Here is a 19,392-nt window from a genome sequence, read left to right on the forward strand (position 1 = left end):
TAATTGAATTCATAAGTAATTCTGATCTTTCTCATTGTAGTTCAGGCCAGTCAAATCCAACCTTTTATCTTCAGAAGGGCGGGCAGGCTTATGTGCTCAGGAAGAAGCCCCACGGCCCCCTTTTACCAAGAGCTCACAAGGTAAGTAACATTCTTCAGCAAACTGTAAACACTTTGTATTGCAGGTGGATAAGTCCTATACATGATATTGTGACACATTGCTGAATGTGTCCAGAAACACAATGAATTGCCAGATCCTTTGCAATTTTCTATGCTATCCACATAACCAAACATTTAAGAGGAGACATTGTCATTTGCTATACTGATGTATGTTTGGGAGCTTTTCTTTTAACCTGAATTTCTGTATCTTCTTTAGGTCGATAGAGAATATCATGTGCAGAAAGCCTTATTTTCGGCTGGATTTCCAGTGCCTGAGCCCCTGTTATACTGCAGTGACGTTTCTGTTATTGGAACAGAATTTTACGTAATGCAGCATGTGAAGGTTGGTCCTCTAATGTGAGAGATTTTTTTTTATTCTCCTTACTACAGGCTGCTTTTAAATGGTGTAAAACCTTTCTGTTACAGCCTTATCCAGCATTTACCAAGTTTTGTGATACAAACATAAATAATCCTCTGATAATTTTAAGAAGTGCTAGCTATAAAAGATTCTCACTTATTTACTACCTTTATATTCACATTTCTAAGGATGTATATGTGTAGTCTGTCCATTCTGAAATGGACAGCAGTGCACTGTTTTTAGCAAATACATTGTGTATTTAGAAAACAATCATATGTTGATCATGTTGAATAAACTATTACACAATACGAAATCTGATTTATACAATTTTTTCATGCAGAATCTTTCAGCAAAAAAGTTCTCTTGGTGCCTTAGCTGTGTAAATATGTTGAAGCCGTGCAAACCAGTGAAACTGAGGAACTCAGAGAAGAGTAGTTCTTTTCTTTTCCAGTCTTTTACTCGCAGGGTCTAAGTTAAAGGAGAAAATAGAAGAACACAGCCATCTTCTAAACATATTAAACTGCTTTTAAGAAGAATGCAAGTGAATTTCTTTGGATGGTTTGCCTGTTTATACATACAACCCACCCATTCCTGTCCTCTCCCTGCCTAATCCCCACCTCCCTCCACAAAGTCTTCATTGATATTTTTTCTGGAAGTTAGCTGTTAGAGACAATACAATAACATTTTTTTTTCCTGGTGCTTTCAAGCTTCAGGACATCTGGATTGAGTGCTCTAATTCAGCCTTTGATCTATGGAATATATCTGTTATTTTAGTTGCCTGCCAATAGATATCCTGTATACTGATGGTCTGAGATTACAGTTAACCCCTTCATCTGCCCTGGGCAAGGAATAAAATAAATGAGGAAGGAATTTTTGATTGCATAGGAAGTGTTGGTTCACTGCATTTGTTTTTGCTTTTGAAGTGTATAAATTTACTTCTCCTCATCTGATGTTGATGTGTACATCCCACCAAATATCTGATTTATGATATTTCTAGGGTCGCATCTTCCGAGATCTCTCACTGCCTGAAGTGAGCCCAGCAGAGCGTTCTGCTTTGTACATTGCAATGATAGAAACTTTGGCCCTGTTGCACTCCTTTGATTTACGGTCATTGGGTCTCCAAGAATATGGTAGAGGACCAGGATACTGCAGAAGACAGGTACAGCTCTTTAAAAAATTCCCTTGTTTTGCCAGGTCTTTGAAGATTTTTTGGATTTGCAAGCTAAACTAAATTGTTAATTATTAATGACTTGTGAAAGTAACCATCATATTTTATCTATTAGACACTATTAGACACCTTCATTTTGTTCTATTATTTGTGCACAGTATAAAGGTATGGCCACATTCAGATAAATTCTGTAGTGCTATAGTCAGGGAATTTTACTCATTTGCTTTTGGAATACTGTTAGATTTGGGCTATGCAAATAGGATTGAAACAGAAAATAGAGGTAGTTTTCATTGCATCTTTTGATCTCACAGTTCACATTTGCAAATGCAAAGGTACTGGGTTTTACTGAATTTAAAGGTAACATGGTAATAGTCAAAGCCTAGAAGCGTGTGCTTCAGAATTTTGTGCACTTGAAAAACTTGTGAATCAGTTGAAAAGTCTTTTCTTTAGGTATCAACATGGAAAAGACAGTATGATGCAGCTGCTCATACAGATATTCCTGCCATGAACAAGCTGGCTGAGTGGTTAGCAAACAACTTACCACCTAATGATAATGAAGAACGCCTGATTCATGGGGACTTCAGAATAGATAACATCATCTTCCATCCAACAGAGGTATTCAAAACATATTTGCATGTGTTTGGTAGGGTTTGGTCCTGTATTTGTTTGTACTCCTGCCATGGAATGGGACACTTGCATGGGTGTTTTAGTACATGATGCATCTTTCAAAGGAACAGTAGTGAATTTAACTCTTCTCTATATTCTGTGTTTGGTGTTCAGGTACCTAATAAGAGTCCTGATTTTTATTGCAGGAGCTAGTTAGTAAATTTATTTATTAGCTCTAGTCCCTACTTCAAAGTCCAGGCACAAAACATTTCATATGCTTAAATCCTATTGAAGTCAGTGCAACTTAAGGACATACTGAAGGCTCACTTCAGTAAACTACAGAAGCATCTGATCCAAAGCCTGTTGAAATCTGGGGTATGGCTTTAATTAACAACAATGACTTTTGGAGCAGTATCTGAATGCATGATATGTGATACTAGTGGAAGCAAAGAAAAATCTGCCCAAACTGCTTAGTTATGGAGCATATGTAGATCACAGAGACCCTGAAAGACTCATCTTTATGGAAAAGGAAGAGATTTTTTTGTAGTTTGTGGAAATAAATGTGTGTTACCTACCTATCGACACAATTGCATTTTCAGTATTTTTTTCATCCTATTTGCTGTGTTGTGACCAGAAGGTATGCTTGAGATTTGTGACCGAGACTCTGCAATGCCTTCTTCACAACAAAGCAACAAATCCCAGAGATTCCCATTGTTGTGCATGGTTTCAGGGACTCTTCCAGTTGCTCTGATGTAGTTCAAAGAACCAACAAAACAGTTCATAGGTAATTTCAAATGATATTCAACATGTCATATTATAAAATATTAAATAATAAGAAAAATATGAGAGTCATAGAATGATAGAATCATTTTGGTTGGAAGAGACCCTCAGGATCATCGAGTCCAACCATTAACCTAACTCTGGCACTAAACCATGTCTAATATTAAAAGATTGTATTTCAAAAATCTGCAGAAATTGTTCCTGTACATGCAGGAATTACCTTGTAGAAGAGTTTTTTGCACTTAGTTCAATTAGCCATAGATCATGAGTAAGCTGGAGGGGTTGTTCAGGGTGACAGACCAGCTGGATTATAAGAATTCATCAGAAAGAAAGTTTGGCGAGTCTCAGCCCATCCAGCTGAAGACACTGTGGCCAGGACGCTTGCAGCAGGGGCTCATGTCACTATCTGACCAGTGATTGACTGTTGTGTTTAAGAAACTCAGTTCCTCATTTGAGTGTTAATCAATGCATAATACTGTGATAAGTGAAGTTTTGTAGTGCATGGTCTGTCTGTGAGTATCTGTGCAACGGGACTGGAAGCAAAGAAAATGCCATCTTGTTTTTCAGGATATTTTATTTCAATCATGTTTTGCCTAGAAGAGTTTAGAAGTTTCTGACAGGAAGAACACTACTCAAAAATGTAGGATTTCGAACAGATTTTTATTGGAAAAATGCCTGGTTTTCTGCTTTTATGTGAATGTTAATTTTCTACAGATCCTTACATGATCTGTTTTTGCTGTAGACAAGAACAGTGCATGTTTTTAATTTTAAACACATAGTAACTGAACAAGCAATTGGATATTAAGTGGGTTGTACATTTTTGGATGGAGATAGTTTATCTTCTAGTATTCACCTGAGGCTTTTATTTTCATTTAAGGCTCGTGTTTTGGCAGTGCTGGACTGGGAACTTTCAACTACTGGTCATCCTTTAGCAGATCTAGCATATGCTACGCTCTTCTACTTCTGGCCTATGTCTGTTAAGGACTTAAGTCAAGGAACTGTCTTGAATTTCAAAAACACTTTAGGTACGAAACTAATCTTTTTTGTTGAAATTAATTCTAGGGTTGATTTGTATTTGGTATGTTACCTTTATAAACAATAATAAAAAGTTAAATTAATAAGCACATGATTTTGCCCTTGAAAATAACTTTTCCACGGTTTTCTTCATGGTAGGAAACATGCTGGTAGTGAGGTTTAAGGTAGTCATGTTTTAATAAGCTGTGGCATAGCCACTGCATGCTGCCTCTGTAGAAGATTATTTTGAACCTTTCTTACAGATGAGTGAAGAAAACTAAAATTTAAATGGAAATTTGTCATTTATTTACAAACAAAACAAAAAACCACCATGGTGCTGACTGGAGTGGAGGTGGGGAGCAGTAGGAAGTGTTATGCTTACCTGGAATTTTGTCAGCTCCTATTTCCTTTTGGCTCTCTGTATCACACCTAGGTCACGAGAAACAATAAATCATGTTTCTTACTATAAGTGGAATATCTTGTAAAGCTGAAAAGCTGTACAAATGTTTGAATAATGAGCTGGAAGAAGATAATAGAAACTTGACTATTCTAAAATATTCTGTTGTTTTTTTGTAGAAACTCCTTCATTTGAAGAACTGGTTTCCATTTACTGCCGCTGCCGGGGTATTAGCACTACTTTACCCAACTTTAATTTTTTTCTCGCTTTGTCATCTTTTAAATTGGCAGCAATAGCCCAGGTAATACACTCACATTTGCTGAAGTGTGACATATTTTTATTATGAATATTTGTAGTTTGGTAATACTTGTCCAAAATATGAATCATATGTAAAAAATAACTGTCACAATTGTATTTCAGTTTGTTCCTTTAGAAGCCATATCTTAGATGCTTATGACTGGGAATTCTCTAGGATATAATTCTTGCTACATAAAGTACATTGTGTTAGATATAGCAAACTTCTTATGAAAGTAGTCTAAAAAAGAAGAAAATGTGGATATGGGCATGTTTTCTTAATGATGTTCCAGTATGCAGGCAATTTTGTCATTACCTTTTTGGACTCTCTGGCTAATTTAAATCCTGTATTACTGAGAAATAAAGATCTTGCTAAGTTTCTGCAGCTCTCGTAAAAGTAGATAGCAGGGTAGATGTATAAGATCCTGTTGGTGCCACCCACAGATGAAAATGGTTGTGTTGTGAACTCAGCTTATTATGAGCCAATCTTGAGATGTGATTATAGGAGAAAATAAGTTTAATTGATCCATTGTTAATGAAAGTGCTTAATTAGATATTCATCCATTGTAAGGCATAAGTATGTTTTTATGAGTTGTAGCATGAGATCATCATAACCAATGTGGGGTAAGCTAATTGGTATTAATTAGGAGTAAGAGTATATATGTGGATAGTTAATGTAGTTGTGGATAATAATCATATGTGTGTGTACTGTTGTCAGTTGGCTTAAGGCACAGGCTGGGCTTGCAATATCATGTGTGGTTGTATTTTTCTCTTTTTCTTTTCTCTACTATTTTTTGTGATTTTCATTTAGTTTAGTGTAGCTGGGGTATGCGTTTTTTCTCTTGTGTGCCAAGCTTCTCCATTATATCAGAAATGGACCAAAACCAATAGTGAAACATCCCAAGAAAATCTGTCTGCCCTAATTTTCTCCTAGTAAGAATATGTGCATTTAAGTGTTGCTTTCATAGTTAAAGAAATCACCAATCTAAAAGAAATAGACAATTTTAAGTGCATAATTATACCATAAATGCCTCTCCTTTGGTTTTAGGGTGTATATGCGAGATATCTCATTGGAAATGCTTCTGCAGAGAATAGTCATGAATTTGCTAAGATTGTGGAGCCTTTGGCAGAGAGAGGGTTAGAGCTCTCGCAAAGGTGAGGGTAATCTAAACTCCTGGTCAAAGGGAACGCAAAGCTTTTACAACATCTTCTCTTATTTAAATACCTGTATAAGGTAGGTTATATTATTACTTGTTATTGCATTGAATGCTTTCTTTAGGTCATCTTTCAGTAGCACACATCACAGCATTTCTGGAGAGTTGTTCCGTCAAAGTAGGGAAGGCCAAGAAGTTCTACTGAAGGTCAAGCAGTTCATGAAGGAGCACATATATCCAGCTGAGAAGGTAAAAACTTTTAGTAAACCTATTTATAAATGAGCATTTTATGAGTAGAATTTTTAAAATGTAAAGCTATATACAGAAGTCATGCCCTCCTGTATTTTTCATCTTTTTTTTTTTAAACAGCCTTATTTTCATGCAGTGGTGTTTGCGGCATTGCAAAATATTAACAGAAATCATTATAGTCTGCATTTTTTTTTTTTTCCAGAATTAAATTATTGTGTGCATTGTTAATGAATGCTATGTGTCACTTTTTAAACTTCAAAAAGTTTTAAAAGTATTCTCTTTAAAAAGAAATACTTTTTAAAGGCATTTGCCAAAAATACTTTTAACACTAACAAAACCCTAGAAGTTTTACATACTAAACGCAAAGATGCTTAGTTAAAAGATGAAAACTGCTGGTTTTAACCATACAAAGTTGAATGGTTCTGTTTCTTGACTCTTTTTTTTGAGGTATGACTTTTACGACAAAAAATGTGATTCCTGAGTGTATTTCATACGAGTGGAAGTTTGAAATCAGATAGTGAAATATCCACTGAAGTCCCCAGATAGTGCAAGAGAAAATAAGATGAAGCATTTTACTTCTTAGCCTAGGGAGATTAGAAATTTTCCACTTAGAAAATGTTGGTTCAACGTTTAGCACAGAAGACTTGTGTAGCAGAATTGGGTTTTTCAGCTTTTGTTTGTTTGATTGTTTTTTCTTCTTCTTTGCAATCAGGCAGAAGTGCAGGGAACATATTCATCTAAAACATTAGTGCATCTGCCTATCACAAGGAGAGGCTGAGAGAAGAAGGTCTTGATACGCAAAGTTTCTTAAAAGTCTTTCTGTAACTAGTTTTGGATTGTCTGAGAAATAATTGCAATAATTAATGTACTTGCTTTAGAAACAAATGAACCACAAATAGCCACACAAGTTTTGCATGTGAGTAGCATTGCGCTTCTAGGTTTTTTCTGATAATAAGTTATGAATCATGGCTTGTAAATTCTACTTTAGAATTTGTCTTATTGTGTGATTTTTCAGAAGAGGGCACTACTTTTATTTATTCTAAAACTAGTTCAGGACCAACTTTGAAGAAGTGCTGGGCCTTGCTAAAACATAGTTGTGAAAATACTAGGGTTACTGAATACACAGTTTTACTTAGTACTAATCACTGGTTGGAACAACTGTTTACATAATCTGTTAAGGAATAATTTTGACAGGAAAAAGGAAGTATTCTTTGTGTTTTTTCTCAGTTAAAAAAAAGATTAACTGCTTTATATGTATGAATGTTGTGATGGGAAACCTAAATCTTAAGTGTCTGGCTTTTATCTTTTGTTTTACTTTTGGATTTATGCCTCTTGTGCATACTGTTGGTAACAGTTACTTGTATCATCAGCCAACACTGGCCTTCTACCATCATCACCACATTTTTTAAACCACCCCAAAGCATTTCCCTGTATGAAAGGAGTTACTGATTGGGGTCATCTCCATGAAGCATTTACAGTATTGCAAAATGAATAGATTGCAGTTTGGTTTTGAATTGCATTTTTAATTTTATGATGCAACCAACTATATAATAAAAACCTGTGTTGAATGTTTTCTATTGGTTTCTTGGGGTGTAGGGGTGGAAAAGACACCCTATTATTACTTGTATATGTTACATGTGTTCTTACTTTAAACAAGTATCTTTTTAATGCTTTCTCTAAGGAAATGATGAAATACTATTCTGAACATGGAAATACTGAGGGAAAATGGAAGAAACCACCACTCTTTGAGAGACTGAAGGTATGGGATAATAAATATCCTTGAGCACTAGCAGTAAAAGAAACAGGCACTGACATGGAACGTAACTTTGGTGTATGCTGTGGGAAAAGCTTCTCCGCATGGAAAGAAACAGTATGAGGAATAGTGTAAGGAAAGGAAGTGTATGAAAGGAGGTGACACATACAAATAAGACAGGAGGAAAGCAAAAGTGAGTTATTTGAGGGGTATATATGTCTGAACTCTAAAGACTGTACCTATTGAAAACAGCTATTGAAAAAAAAGGCATCAGATATATTGGGCAATATGTTAGGCAGGTAGGAAGCAAAATGGGCATCAAGCCATATTTTATTTTTTTGGTAAGATTTATTGCTAGTGTTTTTCTCTGTTTATTCTTTGAACAGGAAATGGCCAAAGCAGAAGGTTTGTGGAACCTTTTTCTCCCAGCTGTCAGTGGTCTCAGCCAACTTGACTATGCACTAATAGCTGAGGAGACGGGGAAGTCCTTCTTTGCTCCTGAGATTTTCAACTGTCAAGCACCAGGTTAGCCACCCTGTCCCATAGCTACAGCATGAAAGCACTGAAAAGCTGAGCATCTTAAGCCTTACAAGTTGTGTGTCTCCACAAGTAAACACAACTGCTGTTTTCTTACAGACAGTGGGAACATGGAGGTCCTCCACATGTATGGGACTGAAGAGCAAAAGAAAGAGTGGCTGGAGCCTCTCCTAGAAGGGAAAATTACTTCTTGCTACTGCATGACAGGTACATTTTTCTCGAGAAGAAAGAGGCAATTGGCAGAAATTTCACATGGCATGTCTGAAAAGTACAAAACTACAATTAATACAGAAATTCCCACTGTATCTGTATATGTGTTTGAAAATGAAATCATCCATGAGGTGTGAATGCAAAGTGAAGCACCCTTGCTGCCCTTCCCTGATAGTTACCATGTCTCATCGCTACAGTAGTTAGTATTTGCTTTCCATGTATTTTCAGTTTATTTTTAATACTAGTAAAACACATTTAATTGTACCAAAATGGTTTACAATAGATACAACAGATACTCTTTTTTTGTAATGTATTCAAGGCTTCTCTAGAAAGGAAGAATTAGGTGCAAGTCTGATTATCGTGTTCAAAGTTGTGTTGTTTTGCAGTGTTAAGACATAACCTGAATCTAACTAACAAAACATACAATGTGCTTGCTTTATGTCTGTAGCTCAGTATTATCTTCATTTTGGTTCTTGAAAGCTCATAGTATTCAGCATGTGTGGAAGGCCTGGATGTAACTTTTGAACATGTGAAGTCAAAATCTTGATCTTTCTGTGTCACCGGGAATTGGGAGAGCTTGGTCTTGCAGAGCTGGACCCTTATTTTGCAAATTATGATTCAGTGTGTTCACCAAGAGCAAAAAGATGCTTTAGCTTTAAAAGAATATTGCCTATAAAAGAAGTTAATGGTGAAAGGAGAGAGGAAGAGTCTTTCCTATTTCAAACAATAATTGATGACATTTTTCTGACAACTGGTTTGTGTAACGTATTTCATAAACCATCACAAAATTATCTTAAATCTACTTAAAAAAAGAAAAAAAAAAGCTGAGGAGAGATACATCTATAAGTACATTGGAAGAGGGAAGGATTTAAAAATACCAGGGAAGTAAGAAGGCTGTTAAGAGTAGTCTGAGCCCAAATAGAATTTAGTTTAAACTAGCCATGAATAACAGGTTGTTAGAAGATAGAAAGCCTTTGACCACCAGCAGAGCGAGGTTCTGAAAACGGTTTCTCTAACTGAGAGCAAAACAGCATTACGGTCAATACAGTGTACCTAGATACCTGTATCCGTGGTGATAGTACTACCTGTATATTTAACTCAGTGGTTTGGTTTATTTTTTTTCTTTAACACAGAACCTGATGTGGCTTCAAGTGATGCCGCCAATATGCAGTGCACCATTGAGCGAGATGGAAACAGTTACGTGATCAATGGCAAGAAGTGGTGGAGCAGTGGTAAGTACAGACACCTTAAATGAGAATGACTAAGTCTGAAATTCTTTCCAAGAGCAGATGAAACAAAAAAAGTTGTGCTCCTTTTCTAAGATGGAAAATTGTTTCTTCTTGGGTGAAGGCAATAGAATGTGAAACAGTGGAAAGAGCTGAATCAAGCTTTTGTTTTGTGAAGTCCAAGGCTCGAATGCAATTTTGGGTTTTGGGCCCTTTTTGGAATTTCTGACTTTAGATCATAGAAGGAATTATTCTTTATTGCTACTGTTGTTCTTTAAACATTACCTCTTTCCATCAGATAATTTACACATATATGGCCATAGCCTTTAAACTTTGTTTTTATGAAGCTGTCTTTGGCAGCTTGTGTGTGAGGTTTGAGTATACTGCAAAACTGGTGGCAAAAAGAGACATCGTTATCTTGTCACTTGACCTGAGAGTGTCACTTTCCTGCTGGCTGCTGCTTTTGCTCTGGGTGAGTGTCTCTCAAGTGTGCATTGCAGTTCCTAAGGAAGTAATGGGAAAGTTTGTAGGAGGTCATACACACAAAATATTATTAATAAAATTAATTATATGAATTAGGAGAAGGAGAGTAAGCATAAGAAAGTAAGCATGATTTGGGTTGTCTTATTTGTAAAAAAAAAAAATCACTAGATCTGTCAGATTTGCCTAAAGACAGGCACACAAAAGGTGCTGCAGTTTCAAGAAGTTTGAGAAACACATTCATGCAGCTCTGCCTTAGAATCGTCTTTTCTGCCTGGTTGGTTTTTTGTGTCTGTTTGTTTGATTTGGTGTTGGTTTTTTGTTTGGTTTATGTTTTGGTTTCATTTTTGTTTGGTTGGGTTTTTTTTCCTTTTTACTCTGAGTGGGACATGAGGACCTTGGGTGTTTGGGAATTCCAGAAGCCTGACAGCCTGCTCAGAATGTCACTCTGGGTGCAACCACTCTGTATTTGTGAAGATAAAATATAAATCACACATGCAAGGAGTCATTTGCTTCTTGGAAAAACTGGAGTTTCTTACCATGCTCTGCATGGATTCTTTGCATGTCTACAGTAAATCCAGTATGGCTTAAACACGGCAGATTTATGGTGCATGTATAGACCATCTGTCAAGCACTTCTGACTTATCTGTCTGCGCCCTAGTGTTTCTCAAAATACTGGGCAGAAATTCTCTAAGAGTTTGTCATCCAAACAGAGAGGAGAGGCTTGTGTCTTGTTTGTGCTACTGTTGCTTCTTGTCTGTCATTTTAGAGCTTTTTGTTCCAGTCCACAATTGTGTAACTAGGAACAGTGTCTAAAAATGAGAGATTCTTGTTGGCTTTCATTAGCCCTAGATCAGGCACTTTGTCAGAGCTCTGGAATGTTTGAAGGCAGGGACAATATGCTCTAATACCACTTTTTTTTTTTTTCCATTTTGAAAGCTAATGTGTTATTTGTATATATATTTGAAATGCTTCCAGAGAGTCATGGAAAACTGCTGTTTTCCTGGAATATCCACCAGCACTGCAGCAGGGAACACCTTTGGTACCTTTCAATGGAAAAACTGTAAATCCCACGGACCATGAACTCCATATGGAGTCAAAACCTCTCTCATTCGTCAGGGAAGGCCTCTAGCCTTTGCTGGTTGATAAATGCCTATCATGAGAGATGTCAGTACCTTCTAAAACAAAACAAACATTAAGATATGAATAAATGACAGCCAGTGCACTGTTTGTATTAGTTGATTTTATTGTATCTCCATATATTTTAGCAGAGGTGAAAGGTCAATTTTGGTCATTACAGAGAAGGAGTTACTGTTTTTTGTGGAGGATGTTGTTGCTATACGTATGTGGAAACACAGAGAATGGCTTTCCCCCCGCCTCACCTCTCTCTTTCAATTCTCAGGCGTGAACTGATACCTCATTTCAAGGTGCAAGTGTGTCTATGGAATGATAGCTGAGGAAAAAATTGACTTATTAGGCAAGTGTTCTACGGTTTTACAAAATAGTTGGAGAAATAAAACATTATTAACTGTAGCTACAAAAGTTTCTGTACTGCTGTTTTATTGCTGATGGTTTCTTTTTTTGTTTTAATTATACATTTAGACATGTACAGTTTGTTCGTTACACAGCTGTTTGAAGGCTAGTACTGACCCTTTTAAATGACTTTTTTTTAGTAAATATCCCTAGTTGTTTCTAGGGATTTCAGTATTTAGTTCTTGCCTGATGATTAATTTTGACCACCGTGTTCCACTTTGTACTGTACTGTAGTATCTTGCCTAGTCTGCATATTCAGAAATTAATCTGAAAGTTTACTTGCAGACAAACAGCTGCTGAAACAATACCCCCAGAATTAGTATATAATAATTAATATATAATTCGCTTGCCTATACAAAATAACGAAAGTAATGGGGAGTCTATAGAGTGAAACTAGTTGTTTCTTCAGTGTGGTCTTCATAATTCATAGAAATTTCTTCAGGTCTTCCATTCTGTTGATGTCTTCTCCGGTATCCGTAATTTTTTGCAACTTTCATAATATGCATTTTAAAAGAGGCACCCAGAAAGGCATAGAGAAGAGGGTTCAGGCAGGCGTGAAACAAAGCGATGCTCCTGGTGACCTGGAGTGCAACTTCTATTGTTTTACTTGCATCACAGTCAGTGATCAACATGTAGATGATATCTATGGCTCGCCAGAACTTAACAATGTTGTAAGGTAGCTGGGTAATGATGAAAGTAGCGACGACTGCCAGCAGAACCATGAAAGGTCTCGATTTTTTAGCATTTGCAGATCTAAAGATTGCTCGAGCAGTAGCTGAATAGCAGATTAGCATGACAAGGAAAGGAAGCAGAAATTCCAGGATAATTTCCAGGATTTGAATGGTGGCTTTTAAGAGTGTTTCCATGTTCATTGGAAATACAGGAAGGCATTCATTCCTGTCATTGTGTTTCTTGACCTGATTGAATATCAGTTCAGGGATACTGAGGAAAACGGCCGCCAGCCAGACACAGATGCAGGTGACGCTGCAGTGTTTACCAACACTTCTGCTACCTCGGGGCTCAGAGGTGGCCCTGTATCTATCCACACTGATACAGGCCAGGAACAACATGCTGGAGCTGAAATTCATGGTGTACAGAGAAGAAGTGATCTTGCACATTGAGTTGCCGAGTTCCCATCCCTGCACTGCATTTGCAGCCCAAAAAGGGAGCGTGAAGAGCAAGAGCAGATCAGCAATGGCCAGATGCATGATGTACACATCTGTCTTAGTCTTTGGTTTCTTGCAGTAGGCATAAATTGCGACCACTAATGAATTTCCAGCGACTCCGACAGTGAAAGCCAATGCATAGAACACAGGAAGGAATAATTTGCTGAAATTTCTCACATCACCTTTTTCACAGAGAAGCTCATATGTATTGTAATCGATAACAGAGCTGAGATCATCCTCCTCGTCCTCAATCCAGTAATCAGTTGAGTTATTCATATCCCAGCCCTTGGCAAAGCTACAACACACAAATAAATAGTACCGGGTTTAAGTTTTTAAATTTCTGTTGAAACCTAAAACCCTTGCTCAGGGTTGCTCAAGTTTAAAGAACTTTGATATTGAGAATACATTTGTAAATAATCAAAATAGAGCTAGACAGTGATGGAGGCAGAAGACAAAATCTCAAATTCTCACATGATATGGGGTAACTCACAACATCTGTGTGTGCAATGCATTGTAAAATGGATTTGACTGAAATGCTTTCATTAGCCTTGGCATTTGAGATTGCAAGATGCCCGGAGTGCACCTCACTGGTTTCCACATTTCAGCTGAGCCATCATTGCTTAAACCACTCTGACTCAGTTATGTTTGACAATATTCCATTGCAACATAAATTCGACTATACCCTTAGCAGGAGTGTCAAATTCATTTTCACTGGGGGACAGAGCAGCCTCGTGGTTGCCTTCAAAGAGCCAAACGTAATTTTTTGACTGTGTAATTAACTACTCCCACACATGAGTTTGACACCTGTTTTATGGGCTTGACAATACACCTTCCTCTCTGCAAAGCAAAGTAGTACCAGTTGAAGGCTGTAAATGCTATTAGTATAGAGTGGATAAGGAATACTAACAGGTTAAAACTGAGAGGCAAGCAGTAGTATTCTGTGCCTACTGTCATAAATTTTGGCAACTTTGGCATATTAGTATGGGTAGAATGTGCTTGTTTGTTTCTCAGGGACATATATGTATGCCCAGTAGGTAAAGCACAGCAGTGGGGTCAGTTGCTGAGCAGCAGAACAGGCTTGGTTTAGTTTCCATCCCACACAGCAAGCCATGTCTGCAGGGAGTTTCTTGCGGAATCACATTGTTGCGGGTACGCTGCCTCTTACAGCTGGAGACCTCTCAGGATGTTATGACAGAAAGGAATCTTATCGCATACAAAACTGCCCACAAGTACCCAAACAGCTCAGAAACTGCTGTTTTATCATGTACTATCTCGTGACAGATTTGCTCTGTAAACACTCAGGCTGTATTCTCACTGCCAGCTCAGGGTTGAAGACTGAGTATACGTGTCTTCAGGCTGTCTCTTAAGCAAGCCATGTCCTACAGTATTTTCTTCTTTTCCCGTAATTGCATTCATTGAGTAATTTGCTGAAATTCTTTCTATTTTAAATTACAGTCCTGCAATGCCCTCTTTTCTTGAAATAAACGGGATTGAAATTTCTTAGTAGCAGTGGCAAAAAGTAGCTGAGAATGAAAAACATTAACCCCCTTTCTCATCATCTGCAGTGTTTCAGAATGTGAGGCCAGTGTTACTGAAAGCATATTCTTAACTGATGTTCTGCCCCAAAGCTTTTGGAAGCTTGAAAACTCAAAATACCATTTCTGGTTTTTAGATAAGGGTTGAAACAAAGGGTTGCCAAACCTTTATAATAAACAGTATCTCCTATTTTTTTTTTTAATGTATTCTGTCTACCAGGAAAAATAAATTACTGACTGATCTCATATTCAGGGTGCAGAATAATTAAATAGAAAGAAATGAATAATTTATATTTTTGCTTGATTTTTTTTTTTTTATGTGTTTGTTAGAAATTAACTGTTTGGTTTGGCTTCATCCTTAATGATTTTGTTAGATTATTTTGTTAACATTTCAAAGCATTTCCTGTTAAACTTTAAACAATGATTACCCATATTTTAAGTCTTGTAATTTGTCATTTACCGTTGCCTAAATGAAGCGTGCAGAATAGAAAGACAGAGTAATTCTATTTATTAGTTTGTCAAGGGGTATCTATTCTATGCCTAACAAGCTGTGTTAGCAGGGTTTTGCAGCCGTATAGTACTTTGAGGAGAGATTCAGACATCAGTAGCAAATGCATTTTCTTTTAGTAGAAGAGAAACTGCTGCAGAGGGAGATTAATCCTCTTAGAAAATGAGAAGTTCAACTGAAAAGATTTGGTTATGCTCTAAAATGCTTATTACAGAACCCATCTGGGAATGCTTAATCAAATTGGATCACTGGCAAATTTGCTTGAAAGCAAAACAATAAACATTTCGGTGCAAACTTCAAGAAGTCCGTGTATCACTAAGCCGTTTGGCTGTGACAAGGAACATGTTCTGCTGCCTGAAAATGCATTTGTCTGACCCAGGTTCTAGAGGGAAACAAAGTTATCTCAAATGCAACAGTTGAATTTTCTCCCTTTAAAAACACAGTTATGCTTTGGGTGGCATACCTATTTGTATTTGTCATTTCTGTGAATGTTGCTGCTCAGGCACACGTTTACACATCCGTTACGTAAAGCGGAACGGTCCCGTGGGAGTGAGGTACTGAACTGTGGTGGAGCAGGCTCGGTTTCATTGCCATCCTACACAGCAAGACCCCTTATGCCCGTGTGGAATTCCTTACAGAATCCAATTGCTGTGGGTACACTGCATCTTGCAGCTGGAGACTTCTCAGAATATTATACACAAAAAGGAGTCTTATCACGTACAAAACTGCCCACAAGTACCCAAGCAGCTCAGAACCTCAGCTGTTTTTTTCAAGTACTGTTTTCTAGGAGGTATATTAATAGATATATTAATAGACAGCTTTGCATGCTTTCTTACAGAGTTGTTCCAGCCTTCCATTTAGACACAAACTCAGTGTTTCTGTGTGTTTAAACTTGACGTGGGATTGCATGAATACATGCTGAATGAAGTTAATATCCCCAGTTTAAACAGACGGATTTTTTTAAAACTAATTAAGCAGTATTCTGTTCTCCTCTTCAACAAATCTAATTTTTAGACTGGAAATGAGAATATGCCTTAGCGAAATTATGTCTCTCTGTAAAGCCAGCTTAACTATAGTATATCCTAGCTCATCTCTATCTAAATAAGATAAGTATATCACAATATACAGAGCAGTAAATATTAAAACAAAACTAACCTTTTGTCAGCAGACTAGTAGCAGGGACTGCAACTGAGAGGTGCTTCAGTGAAATGATCTGAATTAGTCTGACACATTGCATTTTGTCTTCAAGCACCACACCCTCAGCTGGAGCTCAGTTGCACTTTCATTTTGACTTGCCAGTTAAATAAATACAACTCCTGCTTTCCTGGAGACCCTTTTCATGTTGAACACGTACATTTCTTACGTTCTTCTCTCTTCCAACCGCAACATGAGTGTTCTTTGGAAGGTCAAGACCCTCTTACTGTTTCACTGTGAAAAATGAATTCCTGAAAGTTAATTTTTTTTTTAACCTAATTATAAGGCTTTTATCAAGTCACAAGTTTAAAATTAGAAAAGGAGAGAAAGAGGAGGAGGCCTCTCTGGGGCAGGGTGACTTGTAGGGTGTCACTATATTGTTTCCTCAGGACACTACTCTGCTTTTGGTGGCTGCCTCTATAAGGTTTTAAGAGATCCTTATATCTTCTTTTTAAGTAACTTTTTAGGGATACAATATAAAGGTCAGTTTTTGTGAGATGGGGGAGGTTGTTCTTTCAGTATGTGATATTGAACAAAACCAGGAAGATGATAGGGAAGAGACATGAAAGCAAGTGCTAAACTGTCAACTAGAGTATAAGCAGGTAGACTTGCACCCTGTAGGAGAGTTCTCAGGGACTTGAATAATCAAGTTACTGTTTGATAATATTTCTACAGACACTACAAGCCAGGCAGATACTGTGGAAGAAAAATAAAAATATGCTATTCCATCCATGAGGTTTTTTCCACTTGCAGTGTGCTGTCTGTGTTATAAAGAGACAAAACTGTTACAGGAGAGGGAAGATGGAGAAGTTCTGCAGCTCATGTGCAGACATTGGTATTTCTGCACTAAGGCAAGGACTTAGCTGTGCCAAGAATTCCTAAAGTGACTGGATCTTACTTCAGTTTCCACAGTCTCTACAGCTTCAAATTGGTCTTTTGTGCAAGAATGCTTTGTGCAGGGTGTCAGGAACCTTCTATGACCTTCCACAGCTTTTTTTTGTTTTAATTGTCCTGTATCCTGTAGCAGTCTAATGGATTTCAGTAAATACAATATCGATGCCAAACAACACAGAGATTTTTAGCAGACTAGAGGTCAGGTTTTGCTTTTTGATGTGCTGGCTTAATCGATGCACATGACACATCTGGATTAGCCATCTGTGCTTCAACTGTTTTGGAATATGTGAAAGGAAAGTGTTTTTTTTCAAAATGGGTATCTAAGAATGTAACAGGCAGATGTTTTCCACATGCTTCTACCTTCATTTGCATTCACAATGAGAGAGAAAAATGGTTTGGGAGAGGAACTGGAGTCCAGAGAAAGAGTGCTGCAATGTTTGTGCATGTTTCTGTAGTGTTTTCATCTGGAGTTATCGCAGCACTTCACTGGTGTTCTTCACAGCGGCAGATAAGCCATTTGGGTTGCTTCCAGCACGTCCGCTTCTCACAGCTTGTGTTGCTTAGAGGCCTGAGCTGTATCTCTTCAAAATAAGTTAATCTCTGTGTCCTGGATGAGGTTTGTTTCAATATGGTCCCAAATAACCAGGTAGAACTGAGAAAGCCCCCGTGGAAATATCTGTCTGTTGCTTATAGAAAAGACAGTTGTGTTACCAGCGCCCAAGAGGTCCTGTGGGCAGGCTGTAGGGAGGCAGTTCATGTAAATCCTGCGCTGTTTATCACACTACCTCAGCTCCTCATAACTTTGCAGGGTGCGGGGAGGGCAGGACCTTCCAGTCAGAGTACAGAAATATTACTGTAATGTAATACTAGATTTCAGTATGGCCCTAGAGGCTTAAAAGTAACACAAATTGTTTGATAAGTAAGAGTGCAAAATGTCAATGGATCTCATTGAACTAAGAAGAGGTTGTGGCTGTGTAGAAGTGGGATGAAGGTGAGGAAAAACCATTCCTAAATGTAGTTGAGAGCAGCTGTTCTCACTGGCACCATCTGAGGCTGTGAGCTCCAGCTGGGAAGCACCAATTACTGGTTGTGCAAGTTTGCTTGCAGCTGCATTATAATCTTTACCGTACATGAACCAGATGCCCAGCGGTATTATCTGGAGAAGATGTGATAAAACTACGTCTCACAAGTGGATAGAAATTACAGCAGCCTTCCCTTTTCTCCGTTAGAAGATCCCCATATTACAACAATCAATGTCGTGCTGCCATACACCCTACTCAGTCCAGTTTATTCTTGTAGGAGAGTCCAGAACATGTGTTCATCAGCACCATTCTGGGAAGCTGCCAAGTCTGTAATCCCACCACAAACGAGAGCAGAGAGCGCTAACCTACCGGGCTCAGCAGTGCAGCAGCCAACATGGCAGGAGTCTGGGCATTCAAGTAGTAAATTATCCTACCTTGATAATCTTAGCCAAAAATCTGAAGGCTGAACACCGAATACTAGATAATTAGATTGCAAGAATTAAGTGCTGTTGGCTTCTGAAACCAGGTGATATCGTAGCTTCTTTCGGTAAAGGTTGTACTCTCCATGTCTGTGCCACATTTATTACTTTCCACCAGAAAGAACCTGAGTTGTTTGGGTGAAGATCAGTAGGCTTAAATCTGTTGCACCCCTAACAGCAGAGATTAGGTTTCTAACAGGATTGTGAGCAACCCTCTACGCACATTTTGAAATATCGTTGTCTTTGCCCATGTGAGTGCCACGAAGAGTTAAAAAATGTAATACATTAGTTAAACTTACAATGTTTGCCAATATAGCAGCATTATGCTTTAAAAGTTTTGGACAGGTTGTGCAGACATATATATGAAAAAGCTTATTAAATAGCTTATCGGTATGGAAATATACTTAAAACTGACCTTCTGAAATATCTGCTATTTCTATTTGTTCAGTTGTGAGTTTCTTGCAAAACTAGTACTAACTCTTGCCAAAACGACAGGCTTCTCTGTCTCCTTCCCCCATCCACCAGCAGCTGCTTTGAATTCTGTAAGTCATGTACAAATGCCATTTACAAATGAGAGGTTTATTACATCCAGGCAGTCTGCATTTCTTCCAAAGCACTGGAGTCTTTCAGAGTCTTGCATTAGACCAGCTCTTCTTTCTGCCGTTTATGGGTCAAAG

General features: G+C 37.7%; 2 protein-coding genes across 2 annotated transcripts in view; one reads left to right on the forward strand and one right to left on the reverse strand.

The window, feature by feature from the left end:
- ACAD11 (acyl-CoA dehydrogenase family member 11) overlaps positions 1-19,392 on the forward strand; it is a 30,213-nt gene that overhangs the window by 2,413 nt on the left and 8,408 nt on the right. Inside the window, exons 2-13 of the mRNA XM_080338888.1 lie at positions 41-140; positions 376-501; positions 1,514-1,675; positions 2,135-2,299; positions 3,948-4,095; positions 4,661-4,782; positions 5,824-5,930; positions 6,055-6,178; positions 7,860-7,937; positions 8,318-8,456; positions 8,568-8,675; positions 9,812-9,910. Of these exons, the coding sequence (XP_080195014.1) occupies positions 41-140; positions 376-501; positions 1,514-1,675; positions 2,135-2,299; positions 3,948-4,095; positions 4,661-4,782; positions 5,824-5,930; positions 6,055-6,178; positions 7,860-7,937; positions 8,318-8,456; positions 8,568-8,675; positions 9,812-9,910 (1,478 nt within the window). The remainder of the gene's footprint in view (positions 1-40; positions 141-375; positions 502-1,513; positions 1,676-2,134; positions 2,300-3,947; positions 4,096-4,660; positions 4,783-5,823; positions 5,931-6,054; positions 6,179-7,859; positions 7,938-8,317; positions 8,457-8,567; positions 8,676-9,811; positions 9,911-19,392) is intronic.
- Positions 11,616-16,389, reverse strand: ACKR4 (atypical chemokine receptor 4). Its single transcript, XM_080338889.1, has 2 exons — positions 16,282-16,389; positions 11,616-13,378 (listed from the first exon to the last, which is right to left on the reverse strand). The coding sequence occupies exon 2, from the start codon at positions 13,357-13,359 to the stop codon at positions 12,298-12,300; it is 1,062 nt and encodes a 353-aa protein (XP_080195015.1). The 5' UTR covers positions 13,360-13,378; positions 16,282-16,389; the 3' UTR covers positions 11,616-12,297.

Source organism: Nesoenas mayeri (genome assembly GCF_963082525.1).
Source record: "Nesoenas mayeri genome assembly, chromosome: 2".
Taxonomy (NCBI): Eukaryota; Metazoa; Chordata; class Aves; order Columbiformes; family Columbidae; genus Nesoenas; species Nesoenas mayeri.

What these genes read in the sequence shown, in the direction of transcription:
- ACKR4 (XM_080338889.1), bottom strand. Translation starts at nt 13,359, where the DNA reads ATGAATAACTCAACTGATTACTGGATTGAGGACGAGGAGGATGATCTC.